The sequence below is a fragment of the Lottia gigantea genome (genome assembly GCF_000327385.1).
Source record: "Lottia gigantea unplaced genomic scaffold LOTGIsca_142, whole genome shotgun sequence".
Lineage (NCBI taxonomy): Eukaryota > Metazoa > Mollusca > Gastropoda > Lottiidae > Lottia > Lottia gigantea.
Genome location: NW_008707655.1, coordinates 56,802 through 81,783, shown reverse-complemented (window position 1 = coordinate 81,783; position 24,982 = coordinate 56,802). Strand labels below are relative to the sequence as shown.

The window sequence follows — 24,982 nt, the reverse complement described above, 5'->3', positions numbered from 1 at the left end:
TGCATGGTGTTGCCTGCCTTCAAAAAGTACTCAATTTCATTTTGCCTTTTGACAAGTTTTTCTAGCTGTTATCCATCCATCTAATGGGCTGTTACAGTATCATCTGCCAGTCTTGAAAGACAGGCATCTGTTTCTATCAATAGATGACTCTCTATAATAGTTTATATATGTATATTGTATTTATACTATTATAAAGAGAGTCGTTTATTGATAGAAACAGGTGCCTGTGGTTTGATATACACTAGTATCAGTGTGACATTTATTTCCCTTGGGTTATTTCAAAATATAAATAAATGCCCTATATAGAATTATTTATTTTTAAATATAATATATCCCTATCTACATATATAATTTAAAAATATGTTCAACCATATAGATACAAATCTGGATATTTTTTTTCAAAACTGTTTATAGTATACAATAACTAGCTTTAACCAACAGTTCAGAGCCAAAATAAGGCAGATTGATGATCTTGTTTCCTGATTAATTAAACAGGGATACTGGAATTCTTATAATGAAACCTGAAATATTCCATTTTGAAAGGAGACAGTTTACATGATATGGTCTGTATTAGTATAGTACCTTGTTATAAAACTAATTTCTCATAAAGAAAATTATACTTCTGGCATGTCAACAATCAACGATACTACAAAAACAACCAGACGAAAGATCGATTAGCTTAGTTTCTCAAACTAATGAGAAAATGAAAATGAGATTACTTTATCTGTTAAGTAACACAGTTGCCATAAGAATTTAAGAAATCTGCATCTATTCACAAGGAAGTGAATTTTCTATTTCGTCTGACAGGCTCACTTTGTCTCCATCCTCACACCGAATTTCAAAGTCCAATATTTTTTAACACTTGCATCTCTCTTTAGTACGATTATTATCTAGATCCTCAAAATATGTTTTTCTTCTACATTCCAGCAAGTTTAGAAAATCCTGGGTTCGTTTTTCGCGCAAAGCAGCATATTCAATTATTCTAGATTGAAGGTTCAAGTTCTCTATAGAGTTATCTCCCTTTAATTGTGTCTGCTCTAATTCTTGTAAAACACAGCTGTGGTCTGATTCTTGTTGTAATCTTTCAATTTCTACTTCATTATTATCACGAGCAATCTGAAAAATAAAAATTTTTTACATCCTACTTTTCTGCACCTCATGTAGATGTGCGATGCCATGCAGGGTGGAATGAGAAAATTTTTCAGAACAACAACATCAAAATCACTCATTAAAATTTACAACTGTCAAGTGATATTTAACAAGGCCCTTTTCCATGTATGCCCCTCCAACTCACTTAACTGACAAGGTGAAACTGGAAGAAGAAAATCAAGTTGAACAATCTGATGGTTTTTTCTCGATCTATGCCTGGATCTTCAGGCTAGCTAGCAGTCATTATCTCCCCAAGCCACCTCAGCTGTAATCAATATTTGTGAATATTTCTTACATACTTTATGAGAGCTAGGCTAGTATTAATAAAACATCCTAAAGAGTGTTTCTCAATCTAATTTGACAAACTAATTCATTAAAACAATATTAACTTACCCCCACAGCTTGTGAATTACGTTGATAATGTAAGACTGCAGCATAAAGATGCCAAATACTGAACTCTGGCCATAAAACTTGAACAAACGCTAACACCCCATAACTAGACTACAATAGTAAAATACATTTATATTATTTTCACTTTTACCTAGCCCAAAACTTCTGCCTCTATTCCAGCATCTGATAGCCATTTTAACAGTTATCGGATGAGGGTCAGAGGTAAATATATATGTCTAAGAAAACCAGCATCTTAAGAGGTGCAGAAAATCTCCATTAAACAGGGCCTAGTTTTACTGACCCTACTCCAGCTGACAACTTTCACAATGGCTAACAGAGGCTGGAATAGAGGCAGATGTTTCGGACTAATTCTAACCTTGAGGTATTATATAAAAATGTTCATAGATATAAAATTTCAAACCAAAATACAAGTTTTACAATACAGACAAAAACATAAGCTGTGCTGGCAATTGTGGTTACGAAAAATTAATCTAAATCGAGTGATAAGGAGCCCTCACATCACAGCGATCAACAGACAGTTGCTTTTTTTTCCAGGCGTTACTCACAATTCAGTAGCATGAGACAACTTTTTCTATTCATAACTATATGCAACTGATGATCACTATGGTGTGACAGCAACTAATGTGCTAAGATTGATTAAATTTAGGATTTTTCAAGTCAAGACTTATAACAGTTCATAATAGACAAATTAATGTGTCCTTTGACCCTTGGGATAAACATGATTATATTTCCTTCTTTAAAGAATGAAAATATATGTTAAATACATACCTCCCAGAGTAGAAAATCACTCAATCTGACTTCTCCTGATGTTCTAATTAATAAATCAACTTTCCGACATTGTGAGGTATAAAAACATTTTTCTAATACTCTTTCATTTATATCACTGAAATAGAATATTACATATGTGATGATCATTTTTAATTCTTATCTTCTGCACTGTTTCACCAAAAATCCTACTAGTATTCTTTAATCAAATATTTTTGACTTTTTGAGAACCAAGGGCCTGCCCTTTCAGTAAAGAACAATGAAAGTAACCATGCAATAATTTTATATCCAATCCAAGGCAATTATTGATGGAAAGTTATTTTTGATGAACTTGAGGATTAATTCTGAAAAGCATGGGTAGGGACAATAATCATATTCCTAATAAATCAACTAATACCAATCAAGACAATATATGAAATGGAGTTTTCTGTCCTCCTGGTGTAGTGTGCAATGAGGAACATTTTCTTGGACAGCGGCAAGACGGTAATTGTACTACAGTTTTTGATGTGAACAAGAAATTGCGTCCCAAAATGACAAATTGTAGATACCTTTGTTTAATGTGACCTTGTTTAACACCACTAGCTAACTCTCTCATAGCTGTACAAATATCATCACGAGATGTATACGAAAAACAAACATTTAATATTGCCCTGAAAATAAACCAAATCAATATATTTTCAACTGTTTTTAAAAAGCATATATCAAGAATTGTTAAAAAAGCCATTTCAGATAGATCTGATAATTTATGTGTTATAAAGTAGAGCACCTGCACTACAACAAAGTCAGCTGTACACTCAATACCAGGCATTGAAAAGAAAAGGGAAAAGCAGTCATTGGAAATTCAGTTATTTCATGTTTGCATGAGCCACTTTAAGGTTCTTCACAATTTCGGACTGTTACGACTTCTAATACCCGGACTGCAATAGCCACCTTTCTTGTATCACGGAAAATGGACTGTATACTAGTGAAATACAGTCAATCAGAAAGTCTGTAAAAACTGTAATTGAGGACTATGATTGGATTGTATACTATAGAATACAGCAAATCATCGCCCTCAATTACATATGCATTAACAATCATCTGTCATATATGAAAGAAAAGTGGCTATTGCAGTCAAGGTATTACATGCAGCTCTTGTTTGACATTGTGACAATGCCCTAGACATGCAACTTTGTACAATGCACCATACTGGTAACTTACAAGTAGTTGCCTAGCAAGATACGCCCACTTCACTGATACATTTTCAGAATATCAAGGGTGGTCACCAATTTGTGTCAAATTGTATAAAAAAACCTAATTTGTCCAAGATATTGTCGATTTAAACAAACACAAAATTTAGTAAAATTCTGACAAACTGTCACCTCTATTGCATTCACAAAATTTTATGTGTTTTTACTAGGACAGTTAGACAAGGGCAATAACTCAAATTCGGTTCATCTAAAAATTGTCAAACTCAAACTTGACCAAGATCTCATTGTCATAGATGATTTACACTAAATTCCATTAAAATGAGATAAAAACTGTAGCCTCTGTTGTGTTCACAAGCCAATTGTGGATGGACGGATGGTCGAACAGGGGCAGCAGCACTATAGGACCACATTATAATGTGGGCTTATAAAAATTCATATCTAGAATATTATAATAAGGGTATAGAAATCAATGTTATTTATATGTTAAGCATATTAAGTTATTTTTCACTGTGAAGTGACCTATATTAAAACAGATTTAAACTACATTCATTCAACTATAATATTTTGTGTATATACAGTGTTTATTCAATCATAACCACCATATGTTATTATGAAACAAAACTTTCTCAACTTTTTATGTAAATTGGGAATACTGATATCATCAATTTGCATCATGTGCTTATTTTTGTTTATTACATTAGGATGAATTTTTTTTACCAAACTAAATGTGGATTTTTTTTGCAAATAACATTTGGAAGAGTTTTTTTTTTTGCAAATAACATTTGGATGAATTTTTTTTGCAAATAACATGTGGATGAATTTTTTTTGCAAATAACATTTGGATGAGTTTTTTTTGAAAATAACATTTGGATGAATTTTTTTTGAAAATAACATTTGGATGAGTTTTTTTTGAAAATAACATTTGGATGAGTTTTTTTTGAAAATAACATTTGGATGAATTTTTTTTGAAAATAAAATTGGGATAAATAACTAACTAAAGTCTTCTGATATTTTCCAATCCTGCAATTTTTAATTATTCATTTCTAAATGCATGAGAAATTAGATACCCAGAATGTACACTTATAACTAGAACAGATTTCTTTGTACTATAGCATAAGCTGCTATACTTATTACACTAGACAGAAAGGGGAAGTAACTGTGTTTGGAAATCAATACGCCTTTCATGAAAAATTTAAATACCCTTAGAGACATTGGTCATAAAAAAAGTGCATGTGCACAAAATTTGATTAAAATTTGAGGCTGAAATTTCAAAAAAAAAATCATACTAGTAAAAAATTATATGAAAATAACATAAATAAAAAGATGTTTCTTAAATACCAAACAAAATATATTCTAAAAATATCCTCTGTATATAAGCGAGTTGAATCACTTAACTTCAGTGGGAGGTACGAAGCCTTTGAGAAACTAGATAACTTGACTTAACTGATACTTGTACTGATTAATATAGCCTCTCAAAGGTGTCCTTGACTTCCCTTTTACTTGAGTATCAATACAAAACAATATATTATATAATATGTCTTGATTTTGAAGTATTAATTTCTTGTTAACATGTTTTTTCACATTACACAATTTAATATCTAGCCCTTCAAACAATCGTCTGAAGAATTGACGGGGTGTGGGGGCATAGCTAGCTATATCGTGGGTGACCTCTTGAAACCTTGTATATTCCATATTTGGTCATTTTGAATTTTTTGTACCGTTCGAAAGCTCGTTAAAGAGCGGATCTTGTCATCAAAATATCGTATTCTTAGCTTGATTGTAAATAACTCAAAAAGCACTAATTAAATAACACGTATATAAACAGTCAGATTTAAAACCTCATAAAATATATTATTATACTATTTTCAATGTTCCTTTTCTGCAGATGAAAATGAAAAACCTTGTATACTGTATTATTATACGAGTTTTTGGTTCAATAGGCCGGAGAATCCAAATTATTAAATGAGGTTTACATTTTCCAAGAATGAAAAGCCACGTATAGCGGTAAAAAAATAAAAAAACAGAAGATTTTATCAAAATACGCGTACAAATAGTTTTTTGTGTTTTTCTCGAAAAGTAATTCCGCGTCATATATCGTTATACAAGGTTTCAAGGGGACACCCATGATATGTATACTATTTCGGCATGACTACTAACTAAGCAACACATGATTATAGCTTTCAATTGGTCTCAAAGATTTAATTTCCATTGAATACATCCAGTCGTACATTGGAATTAAAAACAGAAATTACAAAAAGAAAAAGAAAATCAACAGATGATTTGTAGGACTTAGTGAGAAAAGTATCATTTTGGTCAGAAATCAATTGACAGAAATTGAATTTAAGAATACAATATTCGATACACATAAAAAGTTTAGAAAAACTCTTCACAATCCCTTTCATAATCCGGAACTCCTAACTTAAAGTTGATAATGAAATGCTAGGAGAATCATAGTTTGGAAACAATAAACAAATGAGTATATATAGATATACCCTAAGAAATCAAATAGTATTATGGTAATGAAATGGTGTGTAATATGCATGTCCTAAAACTGTTGAACATTGGGGTAGAAACTTTCAGTTAAAGATAGGTTCCCTTATAATTAATTCATAAATAGCTAAATTAGAAGAGAATTACCAGCTGAATTCCAATGAGTGACCGATCAAGAAAGGTCCAAAAGTCTTTATTTGTTTATCCAGACATGGCATACATGGACATTTATGATTGGTGAAAACTCTAAATTATATACAATAAGAACATGATGATATGATTAAAGATGGGGTTCAAATAGTTTGCTTAATTTGACACTAAAAAATAAGGAAACCCATCTTTAATGTAGAAATAGTGGTACATGCAAAAGTATCCATCATAAGATTATGAGTTTGAGTGTTTTGAAATTTCGCAACCCATAAAAACCAGCACCATTTGTAGCTTATAAAGGTCCTAACTCACCTAGTATTATGTTTAGTGAAGTTTACAGCTTCTGCTATGATCTCTTGTACATCTAGTGGCAATAAAGTCAGATTCCCCAAAACTCTGATACAAACACCATGTTTCTCTATCATTTCCCTATAAAAACAGAGGAGCACTATTAAAAGTACTACTAGACGGACATCATCAACAGTAACGTATTTAGGGGGTGAGCCATTGGGCAATGCTTCCCCCCTCTCTCAGGCCTGTGAACGATTGATGGGTACTTCATGAATTTTTTACCCTCTGAACTACAGTTCCAGTCTTTGGAATCTGTTCTTAGACATTTTTTTGTCTAATGGATAATACCTAAAATATATTCACTCACTTTTCTTCCAGAAGTTTTGAAAATTTCTGTCTAGCTATTTCCATCAGGCATTCCACTTCTTCTTTTGATCTTTTAAAATTTTCTATACTGAATGCGTACACTGTGACTTCACATATTCCTAAATTTAAACACCATTCTAATGTCTGTAATAGAAAGTAAAAATATTTTGATTAAAATCGAAATGTTACACATATAAATATATTTCAAAGGGAGAAAAATTGACAATCTACATAGGAAATAGAACAAAAAAAAAAAAAAAATTGTTGTTACTCAATAGTTTCACTCTATGCAATCCTCAGACAACTGACCTGGAAGTAATATTTACCTCATCACATCACGTCACCTTTCAAATTTTCAATCAGACGTCTGTGTTTCCTGCAATTCCACTAAAACCAAGTGTTTAAGGTGTCACTAATTGCAAAATTTGCTTATATCAAATAAGCTTAGTGTCAAGCTTAGTGACACATAGTTTTAGTGAATTACAGGAACCAGACGTCTGATGCAGATATTGAAGTTCTAGAAAAATATAGTTTTACCTCTGCCAACTTGTTGAATCCATGTAAATGTCCCTGAGCTCTGTCAATACTATTTTTAGTAGCAAACCTTCTATTTCCATCCATAATGAAGGCAATATGTTTGGGTATTGGCCCAGCTTTTAAAACTCTTACACATAGTTTCTGAAGCCATGTTTGTCTGCTATTGGTACTGAACCACGACATTTTTAAAAGTAGAATGATTTACTCTGTTACACCTGTAAAATTGTAAATACATGTAAGATTTAATGCTTTGGCAACCTGGTAGATAAAACATATGTGACAAATCCATAAAAACACTGACAGTTTTGTTTGGGCCATTGGACAGAAAGTGACCATATTTAACCAGGATTTTTTAAAAATATCTATAAGATTTATTCTTGGGAGATAACATAGATTAAACAAGTTACGTCAGTATCTGTCACGAAATTTTCCCTGAAAAATGTTTACGATTAATTGTGGACAGACAGACTCTCCATATTTTTTGTGGGGATAATAAAATGGATATATGATTATGAATACTCTTGATGTAATAAATCAGAATCTACAATGGCCTAGGAGAAGGCCTAGTAATTGTAGGATATTTAATTATCACATTCAAAGTCTGGCCCTGCACAGTAACAGTAGGTCATTTCAGAATTTTGTTAAGTCACTTTTAGATATTATGACACTTGTCTAAGTCAACAGTTGATTTTGTTGACCAGTTTTCAGTGAGTGGCTAAGTGAGAAATGTAACATTTTTCTAGAACACAGCTAGGGAACCATTCGAGTTGCAGAAACTCTCATGCCAGCTTAATTTCAGTACCTTGTCATTTTGGACTCTACACAATTGGTCACTTTGACTTTTTCACCCCTGCTTTATTGTCTTCTGTGTCTGTCATGACATTAGATAGGGCCTGGCAAACCAAGAGAACCATTTTGCTCTTTTTTTGTCATTAATGTCATATTTTTTTCCTATCCAAATACCTAACTTCCTAAAAGGCTTACAAAACCTTAGGAATCAACATTCTTTTCCCTGTATCTTAAATACAACAGAATCATGGAAGTTTCTGCAAATAGGCTTTATTTAATTTTCTGATGCAATTTGATATTTTGGCTAATGTTGTCAAATTTATCAGTCACCTTGTCTTGTGACACTTACTGTGACAGACAGTTTGTTTACAGTTTGCAAGTTCAAGATTGTCAAAGCTGTCTATGACAATACATCCATATTGTGAATAAAATATGGTAGCCACAGTAAGGCACTAAAACAACAAAGCATAATTACCTGAAATGCTGTCTAAATAGATTTTCTGTCGCTTCATTCAGGTTTATTTCTCATAATTTAGGTTTCTGCCACATGTTTCCGTCGTGTCGATATCGGGGTTATCCCTTGATTGATGACGTCAGAGCACCTTGCTCGTCATGTTACTTGCGTGAACTGAGAAAATATAGTGCTTAATCTTAATTGGGAATTTCCTTCAAAAATATCTACATAATGTTTCATTTCTTTCAAAATTTATCTAAAAACATATTATTCTTGAATGTAACACTCGAAAAATGGATAACAACACTTGACACAGATTCAAGATTGGAAGTCAGAAATCTAAAAATAGATGACCTATATTCTAAACCAAAGGCGGATTGTATTCCTACGCGGGTCACTCGTTCATATTCACTTGAAATAACTAAAAATGGCGTCGTCTTTCAACATGAAGCTAGTTATTCCAAGATAAGATTCCAGTTATCTCAGTTAATATAAGCCGAAGAAAATGGCTCGACCAAGTTCTTCGAATTCTAATACGCCTTCTATCGAATCAGGTAAGTATATTTTGAATGGGAAGTCTCAGAAAGGAGAAAATTTGTCGACCAAGTGACGAAGCGAGGACATAATTTTGGACTTTTCTTTTTCAGAATTGTATTTTTTGATCGCCCGTTTTCTGTCGAATGGACCCTGTAAAAAGACCTCAGAGGTATGTAATGTTTCTTTAATTTATTGATTCGACTTAAATGTTATAAGAAATGAACACGTTTTGCTTTCTTTTTCAGATTTTATTACATGAATTGGAAGAGAACAAGGTACGTTGAAATTTCACTGTATTTTGCATGGGAAAAATTGACGCTCTTTTTCGATATTTTCGGCTTAAATATTTATTTATTTTGAGGGGTTATTGTAATATTTTTGTTTTATTTTGTCAGATTTATAGTTGTTGTTGCATTTAACAAAAATTTTCCATTCATGAACTTTTTCATTTTTGCAGCTTTTACCGAAAAGAGTAGATTGGGAAGGCCGGGAACATTTCAGAAGTTACAGTAACTTGGTAAGTGACGGAAAAACTAAGAATTGCCGTAAAATAGTGGATATATTCGGCAAATTATTGAAAATACCAGAAATATGGTACATTTTCAGTCTTGGTTGCATTTTAAAGCTGAAGACTTGATCTTCTCAAATTTTTAGTTGTCACGTCGAATCAATTCGATTTTATTCTTTATTTTTCGAAAATTAGATAGAAAATGGAAGACTGCTTAAAATCTAAAATGGCCATTTCTTGTGTAGTGATGTCACAATCCTTGAAACTAGCAATTAGCCAATCAGAATACGACATACTGAATGAGGTCGACATTGGACCTATCAGAATCAAGCTTGCTGTAGAGGTCTGAAAATTAGGCCATGTTACTATTTTTATAGACTTTCTATGTTATTGGTGTATAAAGTAGGTCACTGGTGAATATAAGGTTATGATATATTGTGATATTGAAACATGATTTACAACCAGTGAAATAACACAGTATTTTCCTTATAACAATTTTTATTTTGAAATATTTTTCATATTTGGAAGACAAAATGGATTTTTATAACACATTCACATTCAATTTTTTATACTGTATTGGTCTTTCACATAAAAAAACGAAAGGGAGTGGAGATATTAAAATAATTCATATTCATTGACTTTTCTGGCCCATCATAGTGTAGGGCTTGGCCACTTTTTCGGGATGGAGGCTATATCTAAAACACAAAACAATATAAAATGGAGCTGCCTTTCATTATTGATTATATTATTGCAGATTATAAGATAAATTCCCATGTATCAGCTAATTATTTATTATATTATTACTGATTAAGATAAATTCCCATGTATCAGCTGATTATTTATTATATTAGTACAGATTGAGATTAATTATCATGTATCAGCTGATTATGTATTATATTATTACAGATTGAGATAAATTCCCATGTATCAGCTGATTATTTATTATATTATTACAGATTGAGATAAATTCCCATGTATCAGCTGATTATTTATTATATTACTACAGATTGATATTAATTATCATGTATCAGCTGATTATTTATTATATTATTACAGATTGAGATAAATTCCCATGTATCAGCTGATTATTTATTACATTACTACAGATTGAGATTAATTATCATATATCAGCTGATTATTTATTATATTATTACAGATTGAGATAAATTATCATTTATCAGCTGATTTTTTATTATATTATTACAGGTTGAGATAAATTTGCATGTATCAGCTGATTATTTAGTATATTATTACAGATTGAGATAATTTCCCATGTATCAGCTGATTATTTATTATATTATTACAGATTGAGATAAATTTGCATGTATCAGCTGATTATTTAGTATATTATTACAGATTGAGATAATTTCCCATGTATCAGCTGATTATTTATTATATTATTACAGGTTGAGATAAATTTGCATGTATCAGCTGATTATTTAGTATATTATTACAGATTGAGATAATTTCCCATGTATCAGCTGATTATTTATTATATTATTACAGATTGAGATAATTTCCCATGTATCAGCTGATTATATATTATAGTATAACAGATTGAGATAATTTCCCATGTATCAGCTGATTATTTATTATATTATTACAGATTGAGATAAATTCCCATGTATCAGCTGATTATTTATTAAGGGTCTGTGAGAGATTAGGGCCTCTGGTTGATAAAGAAGTTCCACCATGTGTTACAGGGGTCAGATCGTTACTAGGGGCAGGTCACATGTCATTACTGAGGACAATAGAAGGTAAATATCTTTTATTCTAAGGGTTCAACTAGCTGAGTTAGTCAGGCAGTATCTTGTTCATTTTTATGCGTAGGGTTTCGTTTCAAGTATACTAGGCTTGTCTATGGATTTTTCAACCCAGTTTTATCCTGTCAATGAAATGTTTTGTTTTTTGATAAATAAGGCTTTTTTTTAAAATGATAGGCTGGCCTACTAGGAATGAACATAAAATTTAAGTTCTCAAGAATGGTCAATATGAGTAAATATTCATCAATGAACTTACCTGGTGTCATAAAGTTACAACAGAATCCCTGTAAAATCTGGAAAATTCATAAAACCAAGTAATTATTGAAAAACGCTTAATCTATATTAAGCGTTTTTCAATAGTTAATTGCATATTTATGGATAATTACTAAGTTTTTTGGATTTATCAGATTTTTTTATTTTCTAAGTTCAAAATTTTAAAATTTTATGTTCATTTTAAGGCAAAGTATTCCTTTAAACAAAGTGTCTATATATTTAGTAACTTTGCTATTCATAATCTCACATGAATATCCTTGGGATTACTACATCTTCACATTTTAGCTGCCAGAACATTAAAATGACTGAATCTTGATTATTGTTTTCAGTGTGGAAAGGAACTAAGGACAGATTATCCTGGACCCAAAACCCCTACAGTCCAACATAACATTACACACCTGCATGATTTGTCCAGATTTCTTTAATTCGCTTTGGAAAAGTTGAAAGTATGTGGACTTACAAAGTTGTATTTTTCTATTTCAGATATAAAAGAAACAAAATGGACTCCATCTAAATATATAACACTATCACATGGTTACCCTACCTTACCTCCCTCTAATCTAGCTACACCAAATATCTGTAAGTCATTCAATCTTGTACTTAAATGCTTACACTTTGTCTGCTTGTACATTGATGGCTGTAGGTTAGCTTCTGACATTGAAAAGGGTTGTTGTTTGAAAGGGACAATATGTTGATATCGCTATAGTTACATGATTTCAATTTTTTCATGAATGACTCGAGCAGTGTACATCAAAAATCTGTACACAGTAGGATATCTGAAAACAGCAATATTTACCTTATTGAACAGTGCCTGGTATTTCCAGCTTTCATGTCCAATGCATAGCAAAATCATTCCTAAAGCTCCAGTACAGACAGATGTTTGTGATGGCTATCTGCAAAACATTTCTTAACTGTGACCTATTGCAAAGTAATAATCTGTGTGCAAACTTTAAATCATCAAAGTGTTCCATTTTCAAATCTTGTTTTCATGCTTATTTTAGGTCATGTATTACATGCTCAAAAGTTAAGTGGCAGAAGTCGTAAAGACATTGTGTTCCCGACACCATTTTATAAAAAGATTGAACGCTACGACCGAAAGTTAGGCCACCTATCAGCTGTATATTGTGTTCTGTTTGATAGAACTGGTCAATATATATTTACTGTAAGTTATCATCGTTTTTGCCATTCTCTCTCAGTGATTCAGTGAGTTGGTCTCTGCTTGCTTTATTCGTTTAGATGTCCAGTTCCTTGTTGGTGATGCACATTAGAAGGGAATTTCAATATGGATGGGCAATAAGCCAGAGCCAGTGTACTGCAAGTTTTTCTTTTAAAGATCCCTCGACAGTTCGAAATTTCATTATCATTAGTGGGAAAAACAACCCTATCTGAATAATGATATTATATTGAATAATATTTGGAACATAGTGCAATACATCCATTTTCAAAACATAAACACAAACAACCCTAGTTTCAATTACTATTTATTCTCAAATACCCAAACAGTAACTCCTCTTGTTTTTTTGTGGAAACATCCCCAGATGCATGACAATATTTATTAGTTACCTCTGCCTTAACACAAGGTCTTTTTTCTTTAGGGAGCAGATGATCATTTAGTAAAAGTATGGAGTGTTAAAGATGGCCGACTGCTGGCTACATTCCGTGGTCATTCTGCTGAAATAACAGACATTGCTGTCAATTTTGAGAACACATTATTAGCTGCTGGTAGTTGTGATAAAATGATAAGAGTTTGGTGTTTAAAAACCAAGTCTCCGGTGGCCATTTTACATGGTCATTCTGGCATGATAACATCTGTACAGGTGAGATTTGTATGTCAATGATTAAGGACAATGGATTTTGAAAATGTTTCCTAGTTGGCAAACAGAAGTACAAAATGGCAAGATGTAATCATGAAGCATAGACATTCTTTTTGTCTCAATTGCAGTAATGTTACTATAAAGCTTATTCCAAATCATGAATTGTAAAAATTTCTTTTCAAAATAGATCGCTCTTGTCAGTGATAAGTGAATGAAACAGAAAATTTAGAATTTTTTTTTACAAATTTTACCCCATTGTACATCGCACCACATCCCATCTTCATTTTCCAAACAAATTCTGTGGAATTAAAAAATTAGATTGTGAACCAAGTAGACGTTACTGTCCATTTCTTCACCATCATTATTCAAAGAACTTAAGTGTGAATAAATTTGTATTTTTGTCTTCAGTTCTGTCCACAATGTAAAGGTGAAACACGGTATTTATTATCTACTGGAGGAGATGGTTGTGTTTGTTTCTGGACTTGGAATGTCGTCACCAATAAATTCAAGTAAGTATCAAATTATATCCATATTGTGTTTATGCATAGTGTGCATATGCAAGAAGCAGACAACATTAAAGGGAGATAAGTTAACCATGGTAACAGTATCCATCTTTGATTTTTTACTTGCATTAGTTTTGACAACTTTTAAGTAGCTTTCTAAATTCCACCCAAACTTTTTATGCAACACTATTGCAAACGCTTCTTATAAAACACCCCAAAAATGGACACAATGTTCAATGTCTTCATTTTATTTTTCAGTTCTAAACCAATAAAGTTTATAGAGAGATCTAGGGCAGGAGCTCAGATGTTATGTTCATCATTTAGTCCTGGTGGTATGTTTTTAGCCACTGGTAATTCAGACCACGTTATCCGAGTCTACTTCCTTCATGCTACTGCACCAGAAAAAATCTGCGAACTAGAAGCTCACTACGTAAGTTCAAATTTTGGTCATCTATCCCTGAAATTTCTGTTTGCTAAGACTATTTGTCATAAACTCCCAATTTTGATATGATACCTGAAAAAATAGTGGTGTTTTGAGTTTTTTGTTCAAAACTGTTTCACTGCTGCTGAAAACTAACTGGATTAATTGAGAAGGCAAATTTGAATATTTTCAGGATCGTGTTGACAGTATAACATACAGTAATCATAGTGTTAATTTTGTTAGTGGTAGTAAAGATGGTACAGCTAGAATATGGCGATATGAAAGACAGGAATGGAGAGCGACAGTGTTAAACATGTCCACTGTGTTGCCATGGTAGGTTTAGCTTGATAGAAGACAATAATTAAATTCTGTTTAACTTGGATTTGAGATGGAGTGTCTTGCTTGATTTTTCAACCTCTGTCATTAAGACTCGTTGTCCCAAACGACCAGTCTAGAATATTTGAACTACTAGCAAAACTATGTATTGATGTGGATTGTGTACTACAATTTCAGCGCGACTGCAACACCGAATACTTACTCTAGTCAAGAAAAACCTAGTGTAACTATGGTCTGTTGGAGTAAAAATGATTTATTAGTAGTGACCGCAGTTAGTGATTTTACTATTAAAGTCTGGAATTCTACTACCGGTAAACTACAGCACATACTTAAGGTATATTATGTTTTATTCTTACATTTCTCAGGGAATTTGACTCATTGACACAGCTGTAAAGGGGAACAGATAATCTGGAAAAGGTAGGAAGGATCCTGGTGAAGTTGTTATCCTTGTGAAAAATTTTTCTTTCTTTTGTCTGATTTTCATCTATGCATTGTACATAAGTATGCCAAGTTCTATTATCTAAATTGATTTTGATATTGTTCTTCCTCCTAGGGCCATGATGATGAAGCGTTTGTATTAGAATCCAATCCAGTATTTCACCATATATTTGTCAGTGCTGGACATGATGGTAAAGTAATAATCTGGGATGTCAAGAAAGGACAGATGATAAAATCATTCTTTAACAATGTGAGTATATGTCAATCGATATTCTGAAAATGGTCCACATTTGCCTTATTAGCTAAAATTGTGGTTTATCTGCTGGTCAAAACAAATATTTAGACTGCTTTATTCTTTTAACGAATAGCAGGAGCTCACACATTCAGTTAAAATGAAAAAAAAACATGATTGGTATTTCAGATTGAAGGTCAAGGTCATGGTGCTGTATTTGACTGTAAATTTTCACCAGATGGATTAAAAATAGCAGCCACAGACTCCCATGGTCACCTGTTAGTCTTTGGTTTTGGATATAACAACAAATACAAAGAGGTAAATACACCACTGTTGCTAAAATTCTAAGCCTTGAATTTGTCTTAACTTTCAAGGGTTCATTGCAGACATTTTGGCAAAATCATTTTTTTTCCTCAAACATGCAGACATATAATTACAAGCACATCCCTTTTGGATTGAAAAACCTTTGTAGGACTCCAATCATGAGTAAATCATAAGCATATGATGTTAAATAAAGTTTGAAGTTCTGTTATCGATTTTGAAATGCCTTTTTTTTCACTAGGTGCCTCAAGAGCTGTTCTTTCACACAGACTACCGTCCATTGATCCGAGACACCAACAGTTACGTTCTAGATGAGCAGACACAACAAGCCCCACATCTCATGCCCCCACCCTTCTTGGTAGATATAGATGGCAACCCTTACCCACCAAAAATACAGAGATTGGTACCAGGAAGAGAGAAATGTTCTCCTGATCAGCTGGTACCTCAAGTGGCTTATAATGAAGAAGGTGAGTGGTGAAACTGGTAGACAAGCAGACGCAAATCCGTTAATGATGTGATGGCCACTTTTGTTGTTAGCCTTTACTATATTGTAAATAATACAATGCTTGTACCACAGGTTTTAGGTTGACATTTTAGAATTGCCATTTTTTATTATCCTCGACTCTAATCTTGAAATGTTTTCAATCCTTGGTATTTTTTGTCTGAACAATTTGTTTATTTTGCCCAGGAGAGTCTCAAGTAATTGGTGAAGAAGAGCCCATACCAGATGCTGTGTTTGTGGAACCTATGCCACCTCAACTCCCAGCCCTTGTTCATCAACCAGGTGCACAAGGAGCTCAAGAAGACAGACGCAGCATTGATGAGATGATCCAGAATTTACAGAGAGAACAGGACCAACGTGTGGCTAGAATAGGTGCTGAACCTCTAGCTTCTCCGCCTCATCCACAAGGTTCACCAAGAGGAAGGCATCCATCTGGACAAGGTAGGCGACATTTGATACTTGGAAGCTCAACTTAGCAAAGCCACTTAGAAAATGATTTAATTTTCAGCAATTTTGTCTTTGTTTTTGCGTTTTACATGGTATATGAAAAGAAGGACTTGCAATCCCACCATCATATTCATCCTAAGGGTCCAGTAGATTGATGTCCTGGTTGAAATGTGTAGGACTGTTTCTTTTTGATGTGCATATGCAGAATATGGTTAGATATTGGATAAAAGAAAGCCTAAAAGAATGTACTATCTCACAATGGTTGTTTTCTTTGGGAAGATTTTCAAGTGATTTCTGGAATATTTTCAGGTTTAGTTGGAATGAGACGTAGTGGTGAATTAGAAGGTGTAAGACAGTCGCTAGGCAACGTATCCCAGAGATCTACACCAAGAGATATAGCAGCCTTGAACCGCAGACGTCTGATTAGAGATATTGATTCTCAAGAACTCAAGTAAGATAACCCTGAAAAACTTCCGTTCAATATGTCTTGTATAGTATTGTAAATGATTTGAAACTTTATTTTGCGATAATTAGATAACATGAATTCCCATGCCCTGATAGTGGGTGCCCGTTTTTATTGGGCTATATTTACACGCCTGGTACAGGCTACACTTAAATACTAGAATTTGATTATGCACTTGAATTCATTTCATTTACCTACCAAAACACTTATTTTACCTCTTTCCTACAGGCATAATGAAGAAGTAAGAATAGCGTTAGGTGATGTAGAACATAAGAAGTTTATGTGTGAAAGAAAGAAAAGACCACATGGAGCCCATGATGTAAGTTATACAAATTTTTGCTGTATATGAATTGAATCCGAAAAAATTGATTTCCTGCCTAAACAAATCCTGATAACCCACTACTTCCATTACTGCATCTAAACAGTATACCCCATGGCACCTCCAGATATATAACTTGCCCCTCCAAACAATCAAGTCTGGTTACATGCCTGGGTATGTATATCGTTAGTAATATTGCCTCATTCAAAAATAACAAAATATCGCCATATTGTCGTATTTGGTACTTATCATGATCAACTAAATTTTGTCCAGATAGGATCATCTGCACAATTTTAACAAGTAACTTATTTTTTGAACTGTGTACTACAGGCTGTGCACGTTAGAGATCCCTCTACAGTTGGAAATCAAAAAGAGCAGGCTAATGCTGCTGTCCTGGCAAAATTTCCCTCATGGCACCCTGCATATTGTTGCCGGTCTTCATAAGCCTACAAGGTGCAGAAAAGTAGGACGTAAAACTCCATTCGTTTCATTTTATTTTCTATTTCAGCACGACTATGCATTACATGTAGAGAATCGTAGAAAGGGTGGTAATAAAAGTCGACACAGTAATCAGGCTGAAGTGGCTGCTGCTGCTGATAATGTGGAAGTAACTACTAATAGATTAACAGCTAGAGCTTTGTATGATACAGAAGATGAGGTTTGTATTGCATTTTCTTAGACCACCCAATGACCCAATGGTCTCGTCTTGCTTCCTGTGAGTAAGGAAAAAAAATTAAATTTGAATTGTTTCTTTGTTAAATCCCAAATTTTCTAATGTCATTTCATGGTTTATTTGGATATGTAAGATTTTATTGTGTGTCTTATGGACTATGTTTTTATTACAGGAAGACCATGTTGATTCTGATTTATGGGCGTCTGGCAATGAAAGGTAGGTTAATTAAAATGTAGACCAAGCTCTCAAACTGGAAATGTGTTATACAATATTATCCAGGTGGCAATTTATATGTAAGAATTATAGGCCTACACATGAAACATCAGTAATAATACAGCAGCTAAAACCATTGAAAATGACTGTAGTGTTCTGTTGGGAACTGAGTTTTCCAGAATCGTTTGGATTTAATGATAAAACAGTCAAATTATGGCCTCCATCTTTACTCACTGGTTCTCCTTTCTCTCAAGGGAGATTACTCTTAATACAGACCACATTATCTCAATATGACAGTACTATGATCTATTTTACAGCGACTCAAGTGTATATTCTGATTGGATGGGAGACAGAGAAACAAATTTACAACCTCCTACTAGACAATCTACACGCACTAGAAAACGGAAACGTGTCAGCTCATCTGAAAATGATGATGATGATGATGATGATGATAATGATGATGACGATAAAGATGATGACGATGATGAAGAAGATAACAGTAGACTCAGTCAACCAAGAGAACCAAAGACCAAAAAGAAAAAACCTCCTGCAAAGAAAAGAAGACAGACAGCTGTAAGTTGAGTCAGATTTGTCTCCAAACCCTTGAGTAGCAGACTGATATCCTGTCACTTAAGACTCCCTAAATGAAACCTTCACCATAAGCAATTGAATGGTGTGGTGGATACACATCTAGAATGTTTGCTGGTACAGGATCATTGGGCTTAGAGAAGAATTGAAGGTTTCACAGGTAACAGTTCTGAGAGAAGATACCAAACTGGAAAAATGAATGCTACTAATTTTTCAAGTGTGAGAATTTCTTCTATAAGGTACTTCATTTTCTCATGGTTCAATTCAGACTCGCACCTTCTTTCAAGATTGACTTTTCTATTGTAGAGAAAACCAGTGATAGATACTAGTATTAGAGAAGTACCAGAAGAATTCCGTCCACCAGAATGGTTAACTGATACAGTACCACGTAAAACACCCTACGTACCACAGATGGGAGATGAGGTCATGTATTTTAGACAGGGTCATGAACAGTATTTAAAAGCTGTTAAAAGAACCAGTGCCTATCAAATCAACATAGAGCGCAATCAACCTTGGCATAAAAATCCACACCTCAGGGTAAAATTCTTTTGACATTTTTGCATTTTTGGTTACCAAGATGGTGCTCGACTCCTAAGTTATAAATAGATTCTGTCTGTTCAGATAATGGCCACAATCGAACCAGATTATGTCACTAAGTAAATATTGTAAATCATTCCACAGTGGTGAAGTCTGATGTTTCATGGCCCAACAAGTCATGACATGACAGTCATGTAATGAAAACAAAATACTGTAGGAAAACAATGCATATTTTCAATTTCTGTGATTTCAAGTGGTAATAATTGCTTCCAATTAGCAGAATTACTTCATCAGAACAACAGAAGAACATGTGAAGAGTTAAAAATGGAGTTTTATTAGCCATTCTATGACATGTTACACTTGATGAATATTAAAGTAACCATATTAATGTAATTTTAGGAACAAGAATTAGTACGTATTATTGGTATCCATTATGAAATCCGTCCACCTAGATTATGTTGTTTAAGATTAGCTGTTATAGATCCTGAATCTGGTAAAGCAGTTGGTAGTAAATTCTCTATCAAGTAAGTTAGTTCTTTTACAAAATTATTACTCTTAATCTATTATTGATTTGTTACTTTGTGGGGGTTACATACTCTTTTTAGGTGAGTTTCTTCACTTATTCTAAATCTTATGATATAAAAAATGGTCCCACAGTTCAACCAATCAAATGTTTAAGACATTCTTTTTCATTTACAATCCCTGTTCACTTCCTTTAGTAGCATTTAGTAATTGGGTAATAAATAACTGGACACAATTATATAGATAACAATTACTTTAATAAATAACTTGCGACGTTTCGATGAAGGTACTTTCATTTTTATCAAGCAATGATACAAATTAACAGATCAAATAGAATATATAGTAATAAACAAGTGATTAGTAACAAAGTGATTACATGGAGAAGAAAATGATTAATCATATTGAGTAATGATTACTTAATTAGTCAATGGAATTAAGGTGATTACTAATAACTATGCCATTAACTAATTAAGTAATTATTAGGCCTACTCAATTGTTTATCAATGAAGTTTTATTTATCCAGAAAATTGTGTCCAGTTACTCCCTGTTCAATAAGTTATAAAAAACCAAGCTGTGAGATCTAGAATTATTTAACTCCAAGAATAAAAGGAAACAAACTTTTTAGTGTTTTATGTTATCAGAATTATTTGAAATTTCAGATATCATGACATACCAGATGTGATAGATTTTGTTGTATTAAGACAGAATTATGACACAGCTATGGCCAGAAATTTTAAACCAGGTACTTCAGATAATTTTCTTATAATTTTGATATCCATTGTTGTATTTTGTACACTACTTGTTCATCAGTATATTTTGTTTTCTTTGACCTCGGGATTGCAGACGCCATATCGACCAGAGAACTTCTCAAATATGTATTACTGATTGGCTTAGTTAAAAATTGTCTGTTTCTGGTCCCAAAATATGCAGCATCTGTCCCTTAAGTTGATCTATTTCTGATTTTATTATCGTTCATATATTCTAGGTGATAAGTTTAGATCTATAATTGATGATATGTGGTGGTTAGGAACTATAGTATCACAGGAACCATTCCAACCAGAGTTCCCTGACAGCATGTACCAATGTTTTAATGTATTGTAAGTTCTTCTTACATATTTTGATAGACTTATCTTGAAATTAAATTGAGAATTGGATTATGGACACTTCTAAAAACTTTCTGGATGCATTTAATAGTTCAGTTGTTCATATCCAACTTTTAGGCGACACCAAGTGGTTTCTATGGGAGCAGGAATTAATAGTTAATTTGAATGCATTTCTTTGAAAAATGAAATGAAGTTAACCTTTTACTTCTGATTAGGTATTAAAGACAGGTAGTGTATGGAAGTGCTAAATAGGGTAAATTTGCCATAGCAACAGCTTTAACCTACTCTAAATGGCTTACTAACTATAGAGATATTAAATGTGTAAAATTTGCAGCACACAGGGTTATTGTTTATTTTCCTGTGGGAATAAGGCTTCTTCTTTGTTGGCTAATCTCAATATTTGATGTACTATTGGTTCTTTTTCAGATGGGATAATAAAGAAACAGAAAAACTCAGTCCATGGGATATGGAACTGATAGGAAGAAACTGTCCCCAATCAGCACATGGTGAAGGTTTTCTAGTGTTGCCAGAAGAAATGAAAGCACTACTGTACACACCTAAAGCCAATGAATGGCCACCAGAGGGCAGGGATGTGGAATGTGACAGAATTGTACATGGACTAGAGTTACTGATGGAACATCGTATTGCCGAATATTTTAGTGCTCCTGTGGACCTGAGTGCCTTCCCTTCTTACGCCATTGTTATAGAATATCCTATAGATCTCAGTACTATCAAAGCCCGGTTAGAAAATAGATTTTATAGGTAAGTGTTGTACTTGTTTTAAAATTCTGTTTCTCTTGAACCAACTGAATGTGATTCGAAAAAGGTAATCAGAATATTTGAGACACTGGTCTACCATCTTTGGTTATTGTAATTCCAGATATCGCCAAAATCAGAGGGCAGCAAGATGACAGATATCCAATATAGCTGGAAAATATTAAGCAAACCCTGTGTTAATTATAATATTATATTGTGTTTACAGACGTGTGAATGCTATACAGTATGATGTCAGATATCTAGAAACCAATGCCAGGAAATTTAACGAACCCAATTCCCAGATAGTTCAATCAGCAAAAATACTTACAGACACTATTCTTAGATTAATAAGGTACGTCTAAAAATATATACCGGTACCGGTATATAGAAAGTTTCACAATATTTTTAACAAAAATTATTCTTTTCGAACCTATAGTGGCCTATCTCTCTGTTGTTCCATGGAGAGTAAAAGTTAAAAATTGCTATATCTGCTAAAAAAGTTCTTTTGCCAGTATTCTGCATGTTTTTTTGAACCACTAGTCGAAACATTGATTTGGGGTCATGGAAACCACCTTTTTCACCATCAAATAGCCCAGCATCTCCTTAGCCCAATTCAGTTATACCCTTCCCTCCTTTACACTTATATATAAAAACCTCAGTTGAGTTCTATGGATAAATTAGATGATTGAATGTTAATTTTATTAATTTCTAGTGACAGTTCTTGCCGTGATCCAATGCCTATTTTACACCAACTACAACAGATCTCTAATAGTGAAACAGATGAAGATGAAGGGGGCAGCACTAGTAAAAGAAATAGAGTAAGAATTTTTTTTTTTTTTTTTGCCTCCTGGCTTGGGACTAGTATCTTGGGAACTTATGTTTTTCTATACATTTACAGAGTAAAACATTCTATAACTTTGATTTAAACTAGTTATACCACAGCTAAGACCTGCCCACTTAAGTATGTATACATACATAGTAAATATCAATGTGAATTTCTATATCATGTTATAATTCTCTTTGTAGACTGCTAGAAGAAGTAAAACAGATAGAAGTACTGATCCAGATGCCTGGATAGAAAATTGTCGACAATTATTACAAACTGTATTTCAATGTGAAGATTCCCAACCATTCCGTGAACCTATATCACTTGTTGATCATCCTGTAAGTTTATATTCTTTCTCCCAGAAAAACCTAATTTATCAAGTCTGTCTTTATTGAAGCTTCCAAATTTTACCAGCAAGGAACAGAGCCAGATTATGAATTATGAAATCAGTGTTTTAGGATCATTTGAAAATAGGCTAAGCATGTTCCTTTTGGCTACTTTTATCAGTCGTGTCCTGATTCGGATTGTAAAACACACTGTGAACACTATTTTTGCAATTTGATGTTAACCTAGAAACGTACACATGACAATATTTTGGAATATTCATTTTCGTCTCGTGATTGCAGGTGTAAATTGTGTGCTTATTCTATAATATTGCCTTGTGTTTGTGAGATGGCATGTTTCACGCTCTAGGACCAGATATATAATTTGCCAATCATGTCTGGCTTAGAGCTTCAAAATATAATCCAGATATTTTAACAATGATGCTAGTGGTGCCTATACTTCCTGAAACTATTCCTTTCGTATAATATATTAAATCCATAGAATCAAATTTTGATGTTTTTTTTTCTTCATTTCAGGACTATTTTGATAAAGTAGACACACCCATGGACTTTACACTGATTAGAGACAACCTTAACGCCAACCATTATAGCAATCCTGCTGAACTGTGCAAAGATGTCCGAACTATATTCCAGAATTCCAAATTGTACAATACGAACAAACGCTCAAGGGTAAGTGACAAATAATTATCTTTTCTTTTACAACTTGTTGTTTAGTTTTTGGTTAAAAGGAATTGGGTTAGGGTTGAAAAATTTGAAGGTATACCTTGACCAAACTGTGATTGAACCCGGAACCTTCAGCCATCAGTTTATACTTTGAATTTGCTGAGCTTTCGCAGACTTAATTTTAAAGATCTCAAGGTTAACAAGATATCAAGCATTGCTTAAACCACCTTGACATCTTGTGTTCTCTGGTCCTTCATGGGCCGAATGTCTTCTGGGCTATATGCTACACAGACCATGAGATCAGCTAAGTATAAAGAATTATTACCTAATTGTATTGTTGATCTTTTACAGATTTACTCCATGACAGTCAGGTTGTCGGCCATGTTTGAAGAGAAAATTAAAGAAATTCAGACCAAATGGAAAGCTAATAGAGGTAAAGGAGGAAGTAGGACTAAGTCACGTCCATTGGATCAAACCACTACCGGACCATCTTCATCCCAGATTGAACCAGTTGATACCAGTTTGTCAGCCAGTTCTAGCCGACCAAGAAGAACAACTCGTGGACAAGTACCAGCTCCAAGTTCTTCTAATGTTAATGGTCATGTCAATGGTATCTCTCCCATGTTCAGAAGTAAGTTTTTTGTTGGAAATCTTTACCATGTCATCTCAAAATATCTTAAATAACTTATGTTACTCACAGCTAAGAAAATCTCGGTTCAATTGGGTATTCTTTTGTGTATCTGCATAATTATTGTACTTTACCCAGCTGTAAATGGGTACGGTTAATCCAGGAACAGTCCATACCAAGATTCTCAATAGAACAGTTGGTAGGTAGGATCCTCCTGAACCTAAATTGTTATTATTGTCATATATGGATGTTTCTATTTTTGTCGACTGCTTTTGCTGAATGTATTTTCTGGTATATTGCTAGGTGTTAGATCAGTAAGAAGTTTTATTATGAGTGAAGATGATGATGATGGTGATGACAGAGTTAACACCAAACGTCCAAAACCAACATCTAAAAGAAAAAAGTCTCGACGCAATAGAGGTTAGTCAATTTTTATAAAATGGAAGACTATAATATTTAAAGGGACAGATTCCCCATCTGTTTTACCAATCATACCTTAGTCTCAGAAACGGGATTTTTTTAAGCTTAGCCAATCAGTAATAGCCTTCAAATCCATGTGTGTCCAGAATTATCCTCATACCTTTGACTCTTGTTCTTGTTCTTTTGAAGGTATTTACATATATTCTAGACCCAAATCAACCACCAAAAATAACCAACCAT

General features: G+C 33.3%; 2 protein-coding genes across 2 annotated transcripts; one reads left to right on the top strand and one right to left on the bottom strand.

The window, feature by feature from the left end:
- Positions 1-855: 855 nt before the first annotated feature.
- Positions 856-7,532, bottom strand: LOTGIDRAFT_225491 (hypothetical protein; the record flags this gene model as incomplete). Its single annotated transcript, XM_009049969.1, has 7 exons — positions 856-1,116; positions 1,543-1,650; positions 2,329-2,443; positions 2,874-2,975; positions 6,468-6,584; positions 6,814-6,956; positions 7,350-7,532. The coding sequence occupies 7 exons, from the start codon at positions 7,530-7,532 to the stop codon at positions 856-858; spliced, it is 1,029 nt and encodes a 342-aa protein (XP_009048217.1).
- Positions 7,533-9,235: 1,703 nt separating this feature from the next.
- Positions 9,236-24,378, top strand: LOTGIDRAFT_140025 (hypothetical protein; the record flags this gene model as incomplete). Its single annotated transcript, XM_009049968.1, has 29 exons — positions 9,236-9,298; positions 9,375-9,404; positions 9,587-9,646; positions 11,244-11,394; positions 12,157-12,252; positions 12,675-12,835; positions 13,269-13,490; positions 13,896-13,996; positions 14,249-14,420; positions 14,605-14,744; positions 14,925-15,081; positions 15,301-15,435; positions 15,607-15,735; positions 15,980-16,205; positions 16,505-16,681; positions 16,976-17,138; positions 17,379-17,491; positions 17,934-18,127; positions 18,653-18,854; positions 19,266-19,480; positions 19,880-20,004; positions 20,662-20,744; positions 20,988-21,099; positions 21,532-21,867; positions 22,088-22,213; positions 22,574-22,679; positions 22,888-23,067; positions 23,548-23,700; positions 24,046-24,378. Coding segments are annotated over 29 exons (4,461 nt in total), but the record flags the coding sequence as incomplete, so codon positions are not given.
- Positions 24,379-24,982: the final 604 nt, after the last annotated feature.